This window comes from Clupea harengus, chromosome 10, assembly GCF_900700415.2.
Source record: "Clupea harengus chromosome 10, Ch_v2.0.2, whole genome shotgun sequence".
NCBI classification, from domain to species: Eukaryota; Metazoa; Chordata; class Actinopteri; order Clupeiformes; family Clupeidae; genus Clupea; species Clupea harengus.
Window position 1 is genome coordinate 24,360,503 of NC_045161.1, and position 17,061 is coordinate 24,377,563.

Genomic DNA, 17,061 nt, shown 5'->3' on the forward strand with positions numbered 1-17,061 from the left:
CCAAACACACACATACACACACACACACACAAGACTTCCCCAATTTCAATCAGGCTCACTAACTAACTGTACCGCCTATAGCCCTCTCTGCCTTGTAGTGTTAAGGTCAAGCCTCACAGAAGCCTCAGGTTAGCATTTAATTTAAGCTACAGTGGTTTTACATTCACACTCACACAAACTCACAAAAAGGCAATACACATCCACACATTTTTCGGATTTCATGATGATAATTTAATTTTGATCATGGAGCAAAATAATCCACTCACTAGCCTTAATCCCTACTGTGAAACACACCCTTGCGAGAGGCAGATTAGTGACCTAACCCCCTTGGCCTCATGTTAAACACCACAGGTCCTAAATCGTATTATAAGGTTTTCCTAACAGGCAAGGTTAAGGAAGAGCTTCCAGCTCTACTACTCTGATCAGTAGTGTTTAACCCTATGATGGCCGGCCCCAGGCACTGAGTCAGTAGGAGGTCAAGCATAACTTAACTCCACTCTAATCCCTTCACTTTTTGTCAAACTCAGCAAATGGCTCTTCATGGGCCTCTAGCTGGCCCCTTCAGTGTCTGTGGTCAAGACACTCTGGTGCTCGTACATAAATAGGAATGGTAAGTAGGAATTAAAACGTCGTGGCTCGGGCTGAGCCATAAACAATCCCAGCCAATTCAGGAGAATAGAAGGGAGGAGTGTAATTTCATTGGCTGTTGAGTGCAAAATATCAACAACCTTTTACGGAACTGAATCCAAATTGCAGGCTGCATCTTTAAGGAGCAGGAACGAGAACTACGTTAGTGTAATGTAATTGGCATAGAGCAGCGGAGGTCCGATAGAGCAGGAGTCCTGATACGATAAGAGAAAGAAGTGTATTTTTTCGAGCTGTTCATATCATTTCAACAGACTTCCGTCCACACGCCATCCATCAAATGAAATAGGAAAGATGAAGACAGTGTGTTAATGTCAGGGGAGAGAGTCTTGTGTGTTATGAGACTGTGGACCGGATGAGGAGTGTGCTGGTGCCTCTTCACAGTGCATCATCGGATCTAGTTCTGGGAAGTAGACCTCGCATGAAATATTTATTTAGAATGAGAGCAAATGGTTCCAGGGCGGACTGTGGATAAGTGAAATCGATTTTTGATAAAATGCTCGTCAGCGAGGTCTCTGTAACGTCGCATCTCCTAACATAACGAGTCATTAAAACATGTTTTTGCTACAGCCCTCTAATGCACTGTGGCTGGTGGGAAAGAGATTAGTCGGAAACCATATAAGCGCAGTGCTCTCTGTTAAACAGAGAGGGAGAGAGAGAGAGAGAGAGAGAGAGAGAGGAAGAGAGAGAGAGAGAGGAAGGGAGAGAGAGAAAACACAGCACCTCTTTGCCATAAAACCAGGACATAATGGTTTCAACTCCCACGCTCCAAACCTGGAGCAGTTTCAAAGCCCTCTGTAGGAGCTTCAAAGGAGGTTATGAATTCATATAAAAGAATAGATAGAATTAACGAGGCCACGTATTATTATCTGTGAGTGTGCACATATTATATGAAAGGATAAGTGTGGGCAGACCTATGGCTGCTTATGGGGGATTCGAAAAAACTATCTTGAAATCACAGGTTCAGATAAAAGCACACTATACTTATTATAGTCGTGCTCGACATGCTATACTTACACAGTCCTCTTCGGAGAACTAAATTGTTATATGTAATGTGCAAAGTTCCAGGAACTAACTGCTGTGCAAGCGGTTGGTAAAGTAGAGGTAAAAGTAAGTTATAAAGTTCTTTAAGTTCTTTAAAACCAGAATGTTTTGGCAAGATGTCCTTCATCAGCTGCACAAGCCAGATGCTTCCAAGACTATATATATAATATATTGACTGCACAGCAACACATCTGCCAATACATAACATGGACGGATGTCATCTTACTCAAAGCAGGCTAAGTGCAGCAGATTCTGTATACTATATTTGAATGGAAAACTGAATTCAGTATCTGCGTATGTACACTTGCACTGTTCAGTGGTATTGTTGTCATAATTGACATAATTGTTATCATAATTGACATTTGGGGCATTCAGTCGCTCTTTTTCAACTACAGACAAACGTATCCTTGAGATGCTGATATTCCAGCGCTCCCTTTATCACACTGCTGAATGTTCCCTATACAGCACAACACAAAGGCTTGACCTCAGAATCAGAATCAGAATCAGAAAGGTTTTTACTGCCAAGTAGGTTTTCACCTACGAGGAATTCTTTGTGGTACAATGGTGCAAACAATAAACATACACAATAAACAATAAACAATACACATATTAGGTTACAGCAGGAGTGTGCAAAAAAGGGATTAGAGTCCGTGTTGGGGGGCGGGGGTCCCGGGCCTTGTTGATGAGGCCAACCGCAGACGGGAAGAAGCTGCTCAGGTGGCGTGAGGTTTTGGTCCTGATGGACCGCAGCCTTCTGCCGGAGGGGAGTGGCACAAGGAGTTTGTGTCCAGGGTGGGAGGGATCAGCCATAATCTTCCCTGCACGCCTCAGGGTCCTGGATGCATACAAATCCTGGAGAGATGGCAAATTGCAGCCAATCACCTTCTCCGCAGAACGAATGACACGCTGCAGTCTGCTTTTGTCTTTGGCAGTGGCAGCAGCGTACCAGATGGTGATGGAGGAGGTGAGGATGGACTCAATGATGGAGGTGTAAAAGTTCACCATCATTGCCTTTGGCAGGTTGAATTTCTTCAGCTGCCGCAGGAAGTACATCCTCTGATGTGCCTTTTTGGTGAGGGAGATGATGTTTAGCTCCCACTTGAGGTCCTGGGAGATGATGGTGCCCAGGAAGCGGATGGACTCCACACTGTCAACTGGGGCGTCACTCAGGGTGATGGGGTTGGGAGGGGCTGGGTTCTTCCTGAAATCGACAACCATCTCCACTGTTTTCAGTGCGTTGAGCTCCAGATTGTTCTGTCCACACCAGGTCACCAGATGGTCAATCTCCCACCTGTAGGCAGACTCATCACCACCAGAGATGAGCCCAATGAGGGTGGTGTCGTCCGCGAACTTGAGGAGCTTGACGGACTGGTGACTGGAGGTGCAGCTGTTGGTGTACAGGGAGAAGAGAAGAGGGGAAAGAACGCAGCCTTGAGGGGAACCGGTGCTGATGGTCCGGGGGTCAGAGACATGTTTTCCCAGCCGCACGTGCTGCCTCCGGTCAGACAGGAAGTCTGTGATCCACCTGCAGATGGAGTCAGGCACACTCAGCCGGAGAAGCTTGTCCTGTAGCAGAGCCGGGATGATAGTATTGAAGGCAGAGCTGAAGTCCACAAACAGGATCCTGGCATAGGTTCCTGAGGTGTCCAGGTGCTGGAGGATGGAGTGAAGGGCCATGTTTACTGCATCGTCTACAGACCTACATCGTCTCCAGCCAGCATATACACCCAGGATGCTCTCTGCAGTCACTGTCACGAAGCAGCCGCAGGAACTCTTGTCCTTGTGTGTGTGTGTGTGTGTGTGTGTCTGTGTGTGTGTGTGTGTGTGTGTGTGTGTGTGTGTGAGTGATCCACGACAGAGTCAAACTCCCATCAGCCTCCTCTAATTGAAGCCATTCACTTGACTTCCTGTGTAGGCGCCAGATGACAATATCACTTCCACCCAAAAGGCCCTTTGTGAGTAGGGCTACAGTGAGCCAGTCTGTGAAAGGATGGAGGACACGCTCCCTCACAACGGCCTCGCTGATGACATACTCTCTCAACAGGCATTGATCTCGAAATGTACATCAATTTCAAGAAGGGCTCTCATGACCATGTAAACATTGATTGTGCCATCGGTAGAGGCAAATTACTATTTAGAAGGTTTGTTCAGAGAATCAATTAGTTGAGGGGAAGCTATTTCGCTGACTGGAAGAGAGTCAAATTATTGCAGTGGCAAGTGTGCAAGAAATGCACAGTTTACGCACAATAGCTGCTGTCTCATAGCACCAAAGGGGTACTCTGGACTGGGCTGTTTCCTTTACTCGTTAAACTACCATTAGTTAGTACAACAACAGTGCTTATTATTGCTTCAGATCATCTGTAAGCTCAATGGCATCTTTGGAAAAACATTCCCTAATCTATTTAAGACTTGAAACCAGTTCTGCTTCATTGGATGGAAGTATCTCTTACTGGCTGCACAGAAAGTGAATATGTTTTGCTGCAACCTACATCTGTCAGAGCTGCTTCCCCCCCCCAGCCCCTGGCTCCCAATCACATGCCCTGTTTATCAGTGCCTCTGTCATGGTGGCTGCTCAGGCTCTCAAGGCTGCAGTAATACCTCAGTCCACTAGAGGGAGACATAAGACAGCAAATGTTCCTACTTCAAGCAGATACCGTCCAGTGTTTTGCTGGTAACACTTATAGTGACGGACTATACTTCTGCCAATAGTTACACTTCACATGCACTTCTTTTCGTGTGAAAGTCTTTAATCACTGCCCTTTAGGCCTTTCCTCTACACTTCAGACCAATTGTGTCCCCCATCCTCCCATTCTTAAACTATAACTTCAATTCATCTTTTAATTTACAGGACAAATCTGAGGTCAGGGTTGCAGTTTTGACCTTTTCAATGCTTTCAGTGGTATACTATATTTAAGCTTTATTATTCACTCTCCTTATCCTAAATGGAAATAGATGCCATTGCTAAGACATTGTCGATGCTGATACGTGCCCGTTAAAGTTTGCTGAGGTTTGTGCAGTGATTTTGTCAAACCAAAACATTCTGCATATCCCTGCATATACCTTTCATGTATATACCGTATGTGTGTTTACATGTATTGGCATTAGCGGCATTTGATGGTAAATGTTTCTCTGTGAATAGAGGTACCATAAATATATTGTGTGGGAGGCTCTGTGTGGACATTTTGTATTTGGGTCTCAAGATACATGTGTGGGAATTTTTATGATGTGGGCCTTGCCGTGGGTGGATAATCCAATCTAGACTGAGAAGGCTGTCTCTGGCTGCACTTCTTTTCTGTGCCACATGGGGGTGCTGTTGTAGCATGAATCGCTGCTCACTGCTGCCTGTGATGGCTGAGAGCCAGCCTAGCACTGTGTCACTTACATGGCTGGATTCCCCTGCTCTCTGAGAAAGGATTACGCAGTTCATATGATGAGGATGACTGTTGATGTTGACGATTATATGGCATTTATGGGTGTTTTATGTCAAATCTGCACCCAAATCTGTATTTGTAGTCAACGTATTGCTCAACAGCTTCTTATTTATCAAAGGTGATAAGTTTAGGATTATGGTGGTTGTGATGATAATCATAACTCCAGTATGTTGCTGTTGCTCATAGATGTTAATGTTATCTCCTCCAGGTTGACCATAGCAGCAGAGTGCCCTATGCAGTTGGAGGATTTCCCTATGGATGCCCACGCCTGTCCGCTAAAGTTTGGAAGCTGTAAGTCTTGCAGAAACATCTAATCATCGAGCTGAATCACTTTAATCTCACATCTCAACTCACGAACACTTCACAATGACAATTACTTTTCCCAACAGTGACAACAACAAAAAACCACTGAACTGTAAGTCAGAATCTAAAATAGATACCACTTACAGAACACTAACAGCTTCTATGGTGAGAAAATGTGTCTGCCTCTCAGAGTATGTCATTTGGAATCGACTCTGATTGTCCCTGCTAGCCACCGGCTGCGCTGGAAGGGATGCAAGTGTGGCTTGGGATCAGGACAGGAATAATAACAAATGGTCATGTACTATGTCAGATAATCACGATCAGTTAACCACAGGCATATGCATACAAACACCTGCAGTTGGAGTAAATGATCTGACTGACCCACTGTCACCTACAGAGGGCTACAGTCACGTCAGTATCCCATCATGGGCCTGTTAAGGTCTGGGATGTGTCCATTGTATTATAGACTGGAACACATCAAGGAGACCTTTCTGACTGCTTAAAGGGGGCTTATAATCAGCGTTTTACCTTCTGTTATGAAGAACCTGTTCGATTATAGTTATCGGTGTAAGACATAGATATTTTCGTGTGTTTGGTCGAGAGCTTCTAAGGGCTCAGACAAACAGTACAGTGGGGAACCGTAGGAGCGGCGTTCTCTCTGCCAGTACTCAGGATAAGGACCTGCTCTGTGCAGGTTGGGCTGAGGGCAAACATGTTTGGACTGATAAGCCACACATAATTAAATCATCACTCAAAATGACAGCGTGACAGAGGACAAGAGAGGAAGAAAGGACGAGAGAGACAGAGAGGATGAGACAGGAAGACAGGGAGAGAGAGAAAGGGAGAACTTAATTCACCAGTTTCATTTTCATATATATACATATATCGGAGGCATACCATAAAAGTGCTGATAAAGCTTGTATAGTTTTCATCCTCTTTGTTCTACGCCCCCACATACCTTCCTTCAAAATATGTATCATTCTCATAGAAGAGGTGTACTGATTGTCTCTGACGCTGGTTATTACCAAACGTCTTTCAGCACCAATACAATTTCTCTCTGTTGACCAATTCATCGGTGTGTTCGTCTCATAAACCCGTCAGGCACCCGACACCGTCACAGGGTGTTTCCCTCCCTGGTTGTGAAAGGAGGTTACGGAGCACGGCTGTCTTACTCTCTGCACCTATCACGAGGCTTCCTGGCGTAGATCGGGATTAAGATTAGCACCTGCAAACCGAGAGCAGAAAGCGTTAGTCAGGGACAGGATTAAGAGCAGAGACTCCGGCTCCGGTGGCTTTCTTCAGCACACGTGTCAGTGGAAGGGAGCTTGACAGACCTTGGCGCCTGGCCTTCTATTCTGAGATTTGGGTGACGATATTTTCGACTACTCTTGGCTACTCTTTGCAGGCCAAGTCTGGACAGGAGATTACCTTAAGGAGGGGGGGGGGGATGTGAGGGGGAATCCCAGTGTGGAGTTCCCAGGCTGTCTGAGCACCACTCCCAGCAGGAGAGTCTAGCATAGGCAGCAAAAATGAAGCCGGGCATGTATCAATTTATGTCTGCAGTGTTTGATCTTTTCTCTCCTTTTGAACTTGAACTTTAAACTTCAGCTGTAGTCTTTCTTATGCCAAACAATCCTTTTTTCCATTTCTGTCCAAACTAGTTGTTCAAATATGTTGTAGTTTCACAATGATATATGCAGTATGTTACAGTCATTAAACTGACATCTTAAACTTTAATGGTGGGATTGTATATACTTGGTGGTGAGTATCCAGTCATAGCCTAGGCAGATGTAACTAGATTGAAGACTAGGAAGCTCATCTTTCATGGCCAAGAGGCCACTTGTATAGCTACTCAAGTCAACAAGTCGTAGTTTCCATTACAGATTTAGTCATGAACTTGGAGATGTGGGACAATGCTCTTTGCCTGACCAGCCCCATAGGGCTGAGCACTGGTATCCTCCATACTGTTAGCAGTGGTTAAGTGGCAGTAGGTCTGTTCCCTCATTTGGGCCTAGAGGGTATATATATATAATGTTTGGCCTATACAGATTATGTGTTTCAGGTTGTAAACATACATACAGTATATGTATGTGACCAGAAAAAAGATGGTTCTGAAAGTGGTCATTGTTTCTGAAAGTGATCAATGTTTCTGAAAGTGGTCAATGTTACTGAAAGTGATCAATGTTTCCGAAAGTGATTCATGTTTCTGAAAGTGATCAATGTTTCTGAAAGTGATCAATGTTTCCGAAAGTGATTCATGTTTCTGAAAGTGATCAATGTTTCCGAAAGTGGGGGTCACAGAGAAAATGTGTTTGGGGTTTGCTTTTGACACGTGTTGCCAGTGAGAAGCCAGCTTCTTCCTTTAGAAGAAGCCAGTATTGCCTTATGAGGCTTGCAAACTCAAAAGACATTTTCCCCCTACTACAAAGCCCAAAGTTTAATTAGCTGAAGGAGTCACATTTAAATCTAGTTTAATTTTTCCAGCACCCAATAGCAGTGGCAAGCATAATGCACTGTAACAAGCACTGAATGTGAGCTTTGTTGACTTATACAAAACCCATAACCATTGTCTGTTTTCTTTTCAAAGCTTAAATTAGCCTTTCGCTCGCATGATAAATATTCTTGGAGATTTCCTCCAAGAAACAAAGACTTGAATTGTGAACTGGATTATCGGTGCATACACAATGCCTGTACTCACTTGAGTGCACTGGCATTGTTTGCACGGCTACTTTAAGATATTTACTATCCCGAACGACGTCTATTTTCCATGCGCACCACATCAACTGGACAGAAGAAGAGACATGCGATTCATCTTTTGTTATAAAAGAGGGAGTCTTCCGGGAGAGAAAAGAGCAAAGTGATTTGGTCATTAGTGTAAAATGCCAAAAACTGAGAACTCATAGACAAAAATCTGAATCTTTGCCATTTTCCCTTTCAGCTTTCCCAATCACAATGACATGCAAAGCTGCTAAATTAGCCCCCAAACAAGCTCTCATTAAGGGGGGGTGGGGGGGGTGGAGGAGGGGTCCACGATTGAGAGAGCCAAATCCATGTTGCTATTGTATGTAGATTTGGTGATTTTTGTGGACACATTTTCTCTGTGACTCTGTCTGTTATTACATGCACAATGGGAGTGGAGCCAGGCCTGTGGGGGAGAATCCATGACAGCAGCTACCTTTGTCTGCACACACACTCTCTGTCCCTCTCTCTCCCTCTCTCTCCCTCTCTCTCCCTCTCTCTCCCTCTCTCCTCCTCTCTCCCCCTCTCTCTCCCTCTCTCTCCCTCTCTCCTCCTCTCTCCCCCTCTCTCTCCCTCTCTCGACCTCTCTCTCCCTCTCTCCTCCTCTCTCCCCCTCTCTCTCCCTATCTCTCCCTCTCTCGACCTCTCTCTCTCCCTCTCTCTCCCTCTCTCCTCCTCTCTCCCCCTCTCTCTCCCTCTCTCTCCCTCTCTCTCCCTCTCTCCTCCTCTCTCCCCCTCTCTTGACCTCTCTCTCCCTCTCCTCTCTCTCCCTCTCTCCCCCTATCTCTCCCTCTCTCCTCTCTCTCCCTCTCTCTCCCTCTCTCCTCTCTCTCTCTCTCACTCTCTTTCTTCTCTGTCCTCTCCCACCCTCTCTCTCCCTCTCTTCTCTCTCACCCTCTCTCCCTCTCTCCTCTCTCCCCTCTCTCTCACCCTCTCTCTCACCCGCTCTCTCTCTCACACCCTCTCTCTCCCTCTCTCTCTGTCCCTTTCACTCCCTCTCTCCTTTCACTCTCTTTATTCTTATTTTTCCTTCTCTCTCAGGCTTTCTCTCTTTCACCTTTTCAATACCTGTCTTTTTCTCTCCCTTTCTCTCTCTCTGCCCCCCCTCCCTCCTCTCTCCACCTCAGACAGGGGGTATTATTATCCCCCCTCTCACTGGCCCCCATACTTCACCTCTACTCACTCCTGAACTTCCTGCTCATGCTGCTCTCCCTCCCTCCCTCCCTCCCTCCCCGCCTCTTCTTTTCTATCACCTGTTCCCTGTGCTCCTCGGGTCTTTAGACCTCTCCGCGGTCGGGGCTTCTGTGCTCGCTTCGATCCCTCAGCCCTACCGCTGTCTCCACTCGCGGACCCCCAGCCGCTAGCATCTACCCAGGTGGTGCAGCTAAAGAATGAGCCAAAATACCACATCCGCCACATGCTGTCGTCAGTACTTAGCAACTGCACTAAAGCCTTTCACCGGGCTGGGTTGGGTTGGGAATGAGGGACAGTAACAGTGAGAAATCCGACTCCTGTCTAGCCTTTGGTATACATGGTGACAAACAAGCAGAGCTTTCATTATTGTAATGGCTTGTAATTGTGTGAATTGTCTGAATTATTGTGTCCATATTACATTTTTGGGCATAATGTTTGCTTAAGTAGCAATCTAATATATTTGCATCTAAGGCGTGTAATGGATTCTGATAGATATAAACCTATTGAGACTATTGTGTGACGTCATAGTTACGTCATTGTCGCTGCAAAAGGCGTAGCAGTGGCTTCAGTCTCTGATGATGCAAATACTGAATACCTTTTAAAGACGGTAAAGACTGATTGGAAAGTTGTTGTGTTTATGCATGGATCTCCTGTTCAATGTAATATCCTGCACACACCATAACAGCATCACAAATAAATCACACTGACCACAATCACTGATCAAAAGCAAATCGCAGTGCGTTGACAATAAGGCAAAGTTGTACTGATACTGAAAGCCAACGTCCTCTAAAAAAAAAAACTCAGAAAACCTCTTTTGAAGTATATTCAAATAATAAGCACGATGATGACATGATTCCTAAACAACACACAAGTGAAACTGTCCTAGAGCTTGTCCTAGAGATCTCCTTTAATTAGACAGCTCTCTTGTTTGGTGACTCATATGCCAGGGGGTCGTTCAGAGCTGGCTGGCTCATGGGATTGTTTGTAGTTCCACCGTCTAAAGGCGCTACTCTGGACAGCGCTCTGGTTTTGTGACTCATATGCCAGAGGGGATCGTTCAGAGCTGGCTGACTGGCTCATGGCATTGTTTGTAGTTCCTCCGTCTAAAGGCGCTACTATGTACAGTAGGTTTAAACGCTTTACAACACGGGCTTGTTTTATATGGGTCATATCTCGCAGTTAGCCTGAAGACATATCCAGCCATCATGTCCATGAACACAAATTGCCTTAGGGTCCGGCTTAGGCTTTTTTTTTTTTCCTAGCGGCGCTTCATGTCATACCAGATTTCCCTCAAAGATTATATGGGTCTTAGATTACAATGATGCAACTGCGCTGAAATCTCGGCCGACTCTCACGTTTGTGGCCAGATTTTCTATCCTCAAGGAACTCTTGATGTGGCGAATAGGCAGAGGATGTGTTCTCTGATGGATTGTGTCATCACTGCAACTTGTATGAGATATCTTTTTTCGAATTTGCTTAAAACATAAATTCATCTAGTGAACATGTATCGTAAATGCATTGTGATTACTTTTGTGTATTACTTTGTCTTTTCAGCAGGCTATTGTAGGATTTATTCTATTTCGATCACCCAGAGGATGTCTTTTTCTGTTATTTTCATTCAGAAAGAACTATTTGATCCCTATTTCAGGACTCATGGAATGCTGAAAATTGTGTAAAATTGTGTAATATTACTTATTTTGTTAATATTATGTTAGAATACACTTGAAGAAGGAGTTATATGTTTGTAGTCAAAGAGTATGAAGTAAGATGGCTAACTGAATGAGAGCAAAGCCATACAGAGCAGAGCTCAGTGTGGTGAGGTAGTGTCAGACTTGCCATTGAAGGCCAATGGGAGGGGAGGCAGTCAAATCTTTTCTCTACAAAATCTGGCAGACAGGAATGTTCTAGACTGATGAAATGGGCACCTTGGTGGATTCATCTGATCATCCTGACCTAGGCTGTTCACAAATTAACAAATAAACCCTCTTGATTTTTTTTACAGTTATGGAGCTGTGAAAAGAACAATTTTCAAAACCCATCGCATGTCATTGTAACCGTGGAAACCGTAGACCGGTGGAAAGTATAGCATAGAGATAGTGGAGGTACTCACAAGTGAAATCTGCTGCCACTAAAGCGTGAAGCCAGACTAAAAGGTCTACTAGTAACATAAATAGCACAGTGTTCAACCTTGGCTTCTGCTCTGCCCTCTTGCACACCTGCCACAGCAGCAGTACATTTAAAATCATTCATATCAATAATTCGTCACATTTGTATACGGTCTGAAGTGCAATCCTGAGCAATCATGGCTTAGTCTTGCTCCTGTGGTCTGGTCTGCTAGAAACACAGACACCCCCCCTGGAGGTCTGCGTTCGCTGGATTTATGGCTTGCCTCGTAATTGAGACTCTTGAGTGAGAATGTACTGGGCTGAACTGAGAGCAGTGGGGGCGGACACGAAGCAGGTTTATCTGCCGTAAAACCTTTAGCACAGCCTCTGTGGACAGGCCGGATAAACTGTGTGCTCCTCCACTTCGGCCTCAAACTCTTAACAACACAGTCTGATACTTTGATATTTAGCAACCATGTCCAACATGTAAACAGACACTTTTTTTTAAATCAGTAATACTTCTTTCAAACACATTAACGTGTACCAACCCGTTGTCTATGGTAACCATTCAGAGTCATTCCGGCCTGGTTATCTCTTACTATTTTGACTCCTCCTCTGCCGGATGGATTCTCCAAGCCCCCCTTCCTCCCCAGCCCACTCTGAGCTCTTTCCCAGAGAGAGCAGAACTCTCCACCTGTTTTGTGCCATGAGAGGACGAGGTGGCTGAGGTGAATTGGAGCTGACCTTGTCTCACACTCTCTGGCTTTCCGCGTGTTTTAAATGTCAACTGGCACCTGCTCACCGCAATCCAATTAGGCCCTCTCTCTCTCTCTCTCTCTCTCTCTCTCTCTCTCTCTCTCTCTCGCCCCATTTAGCCGCCAAGCTGTCCGCTTTCTCACACTGTGTCTCCATCTTCCTCATCATCATCCTCTTCCTCTCACTCTTTTTTGGTCTCACTCTGTCCTCCCCCTTTTCTCTCTGGTCTCCAGCAATAAATCAAAGTCCTCACACTTCGCCCCACTACTGCAAATGAAAAATAGCATGTATTTATAGGCCCCGGCGCCACCCGCCACTCCTGCGTAATTCTTCTGATATGAAGTGATTGAGGGGCCTCCTCTGGCTGCAGTGGACGTGATTGTGAGAGGCGGCTAATGTGTATTTAGAGCATCTGCAGGAGTATGTGATCATCTATATGAGAGCATCTGCAGGAGTATATGATCATCTATATGAGAGCATCTGCAGGAGTATATGATCATCTATATGAGAGCATCTGCAGGAGTATATGTTCTCACCAGCTGAGAGCGTTGCGTCGCGTTGCCACGGCTTTGATTCTGCCCCTCCTCTCCAGTTGTACCATTTCCTGGTCTTATCGTTAGCGTTACCAGACCAACGTGTGATGCGGTCATGGAGTCTTATCTCTCCCGCAGCTTTTGGGAAGCCAGGTTTTGGTTCCCCCATCCCTATCCAGACTCTGTTTTGAATATCAACCAGGCTGAACATTGGAGAGATAAGATGTAAATGCAGCATGGCCATCCAATATGAAAAGCACCTGGAGAAATAGCTTTTCCCTAAACTACTTTGGACCGCCAGAGATGGACTGATTGATAGTCTGGTACATGGTCTGCACAAGCTTGCAACAAGTGCAGAAATGCAGGGGATTGCTAAGACACATTTCTTGAAATTAGGCTCCATTTCCCAAACTCTAAACACAAAATCTGCTTCAAAAACGGCATACTCATCTTCACAAACTTCAAACTCCCATGTCAAACCAGACTCTTCAGACATCACACAAAAGTCATCAAATACACAAATACAAATACTTTTTTAGGAAGTCTCAAATGCCTTGATGTTTTTGTATATTTTCCCTAACTAAAAACATTCATGCACAAGCGGCATATACAGTATGTAGAAGATTAAAGGTTTCTGGGGGTGTTCATTTTATGATTCTAGGACAAAAACTCACAGAGCTTTAAAGGCATATTGACAGAAGAGCAAAAAACTATTTTCCCACTAGTGTGCCTCTGCCTTTTGGATGAAATGGCATGTGGTGAGAATGAAAAGGAAGAATGTGTTTTCCCTCCCATGTCCAACCTCCAAGATAAAGACATTCACAACACCAATGACTAAAAGCTCAGCTTTCCACAGAACAGTGCTAGACACAGCCTTGGAAACACAATAGTCTGTGAAAAGGCTAAAACTGTGTGCTAAGCTAAAGCACAGGCCTTTGAGCTGATAACACACTCTATTACATAGTTTGACACTGTGGAGTTATTTCACCCTTAATTATTCTACCTTGAATTGTAAACTTTCTCCATTTTCCAACTGTTATATGGAACTGTCCTTAAAAGTCCTTCTCTACGTATCCTTTCAAAGGATGCATGTGTGAGCATAGACTGTGTGTACAGGCGTGCTTGGGTGCACGTGTATTTAGTCTGTATATGTGTGAGTATGAATGTGAGAGCAATGCCTACTGTGTGTGTGTGTGTGTGCCTGTGTGCATACTATGTGTGTATTTGTGTTGGCAGTGAATGTGTATATGTGACCTTGTGTGTGTGTGAATGTGAGTTTGTGTGTGTGCCTGTATGTAAATGTATGTATTTGTGGGTGTAGTGGATGTGTATATTTGGCCTGCATGAGTGTGTATGTGTGTGTGTGTGTGTGTGTAGTGAGTAGTGAGTGGTATGGAGGGTTTGGGCAGAACTAATCCAGCTGTCTGGATGGCTGGAGTCAATCTTAATTGCAGTGGAGACATCCGGCGTTTGAGTGGCGGGATTAATGAATGGCTCAGATTGGATGTCGTGATGGAGTGTGTGTGGTGGTGGTGGTGGTGGTGGGGGGTTTGGGGGGGGGGGGGGGCTGGTAACCCTAGGGTGTGAAAGATGCCCTGGCAGCAGAGGTGGGTGGTTTATGGGGATGTTCCCGAATCCAAACACGTTATTCGGGAAAGCACAATTTCCATTGTGTTGGTTGAACAGATACAGATCTGATGTTTCTGTTCACCTCTAGTGCTTTAACTTTACTCACAGGGCAGCTGACCTTGGAACAGGTACAGTATGTGCCAGATATAGACCATATCTGCTCAGTCCAAGCCCGTTTAGTACTTGGAGTAACTTTTTCTGGTAGAGTATACATCATGATTATATGATGAGATTAGCATAGCATCGTAGACGATACATCATGAGTAAAAGCATAGGATTGCAGACTATACATTATGAGTTAAAGCATAGGATTGTAGAGTATACATCACGATTTAGGAAAAAGTATAGTATTGTCAAATGTACTTGGTATAGAAACTATAAAACATACTATTTGTCTATATGTGCTTACAAAGGGTTTAAGAGTTTGTGGGTTGTTTAAGACTGGTGTCTGTGACAGCCTGCCTCTGTGACAGATTTTAAATAGAAAGTGTGGTCCATAGGCTATAGTTATTCATTATCTGTGGTTTTGAAAGGGCTGTAAGTTTTAGGGGATGAGGTGAAAGGGCTATAGGATTTAGGAATGAAGTGTACATGGTGTTCATCTCTCTTGCCTGGGTGACCGATTCAGGATAGGAAATGAATTAGGTAGGATGAAAGCCTTAAAGGTCATAAGTTATCCTGGGAGGAAGGCATGGAGCATTTTACCTCCATGACAAAGGTCACACTTTTGAATCCTGTTGACAGACAACCTCTTGGGAAAAAACAATGGATAAACAGTGCTGTCAATGAATGAGTGCGGAATTTAGTCATCTGATTTAGTCAGTGTTCTGATTAAAACAACCTTGCTTAAATGTCAAAGATAAAAATAGATTTCACATGGGAGAAAATAGAATATATATATATATATTTAGTTCTTTTTAGGGGTGCACTGGAGTGGGATATTGTCAGAAATAGCTCTTATTCATTACCTGTTTCACCTCTGACCCTGAAATCGTTATGCAACGCAGGTACCATCCAATCTGCTAAAATTGATTGCTCTTAATGCCCAGCTTGGCGGCGTTAGCCGTGCGCTCAGTCAGCGCTTTAAATACAGGTCTCTCTGAGTGATACAACCCCCACCCCCACCCCCAACCCCATACCCACCCCCACCCGCGTGTCTCTGCTCTCATTCAACCACTTTCCCAATTTAGTAGCTCCCCCAGAAAATATCATCCAAGCACAACATGGAGTAAGCAAGCTGCTTCATGCACGGTTCTCCTTTGTTTTCAGTGTATGTTTCCCTGACAACTGACCTACATTGATCTACTTTGTGTGTATCGCATGTATTACTGAGCTGTCTGGCTTTCAAATTAACTCAACTGAACTGTTGTGTTCCCCCCCCACCCCCCCTAGATGCCTACCCGGTGTCAGAAGTGGTCTACTCATGGACGAGCGGTGCTGCCTCATCTGTGGTGGTGGCAGAGGACGGCTCGCGGCTCAACCAGTACCATCTGATCGGACAGACGGCTGGCACTGAGGACATCTCCACCAGCCGAGGTAAAGCGGGCGCGGGCGCGGGCATGGGCATGGGCATGGGCGAGGGACGGGCACAGCACAGCTGCAGGATGCCAAGGTCTGACCCCTGTGAAAATTCCCCTGGTCTGTCTCAGAGAGCCGGCAAGCCAGATCAGCATTAGCGGCAATATGTTTGCTTTACCCCTCGCACCTGACTACCACTCCACCTGCTGCCGGCGCCAAAATCACACACTGGGCCACGGCTATTTTTTTTAGGCCAAAGTAATTTCCTGTTGTTCTTCTCACACTTCCTGGTCATTTTCCGATTGGGTTTAGAATCATTCTGATTGTTTTTTTGTTGTTGTTTGTTTTGTTTGCATGAAGGCGTTTGCATGACTAGTGTCTTGTGTTATGCTGTTGTTGTTTTTTTTTTCCTTAAGCAGTCACCGCTTGTTTGTGTTTGTGTGTCACTAAGAGCTGGTGTGAGAAGTAAATCATTTTCAGCTCAAGCCGGACAGAGATGGCAAATTAATCGTTTGTGTTTGTGTGTGTGTGTGTGTGTGTGTGTGTGTGTGTGTGTGTGTGTGTAGAAAGAGAAAGAGGGGGGTGGGATTTGAGAACACCCCCCACACACTGCCAGCTGTCTCTAGGACCACAGTGGGAAGAGGGGAGGAGGAGGTGGAGATGGAGGAGAAGAGGAGAGGAGAGGAGAGGAGAAAAAAAACACTTATCCCCTCCTGAGCCCCTGAGTCGGCAGGGTTAATCCCAGAGCCGGCCCATCGGTTGTGCTTTTACTATGAGACGTCACAGAGCCTGGATTGGCTGAGCGAGTCAGAGTGACATGGGGGAGGAATACTGTGTGTGTGTGTGTGTGTGTGTGTGTGTGTGTGTGTGTGTGTGTGTGTGTGTGTGTGTGTGTGTGTGTGTGTGTGGTTTGAGCAGCATCGGCTTAATTTGGTTATGTAAAGAGGTAGAGTAATAAACTCCAGTATGCCAGTAAGGTTGATTGGAGGTTGTGGGCTTTCCCTTTTCCGGCCATGAACATATATGGGAATACTTCCATACTACGCTGCCCCCAGCCTCTCAGTATTGGAGCAAAGACATAGTGTCTGAGGCCTAAATGGCTGCCACTTATGCTGCTCTAGTGCCCTATAAGCCTGACAGGGGAGCAGGTGCGTTCAAGTCGTG

General features: G+C 45.2%; 2 protein-coding genes across 5 annotated transcripts in view; one reads left to right on the forward strand and one right to left on the reverse strand.

Moving 5' to 3' along the window:
• The window catches only part of gabrb3 (gamma-aminobutyric acid type A receptor subunit beta3), a 70,313-nt gene that overhangs the window by 51,396 nt on the left and 1,856 nt on the right, over nt 1-17,061 (reverse strand). The gene's annotated exons all lie outside the window — the stretch shown is intronic.
• gabra5 (gamma-aminobutyric acid type A receptor subunit alpha5) overlaps nt 1-17,061 on the forward strand; it is a 30,808-nt gene that overhangs the window by 5,915 nt on the left and 7,832 nt on the right. For all 3 annotated transcript variants that reach the window (XM_031574513.2, XM_031574512.2, XM_031574514.2), the window contains 2 exons: nt 5,329-5,411; nt 15,772-15,915. In XM_031574513.2, coding sequence (XP_031430373.1) covers nt 5,329-5,411; nt 15,772-15,915 — 227 coding nt within the window. The remainder of the gene's footprint in view (nt 1-5,328; nt 5,412-15,771; nt 15,916-17,061) is intronic.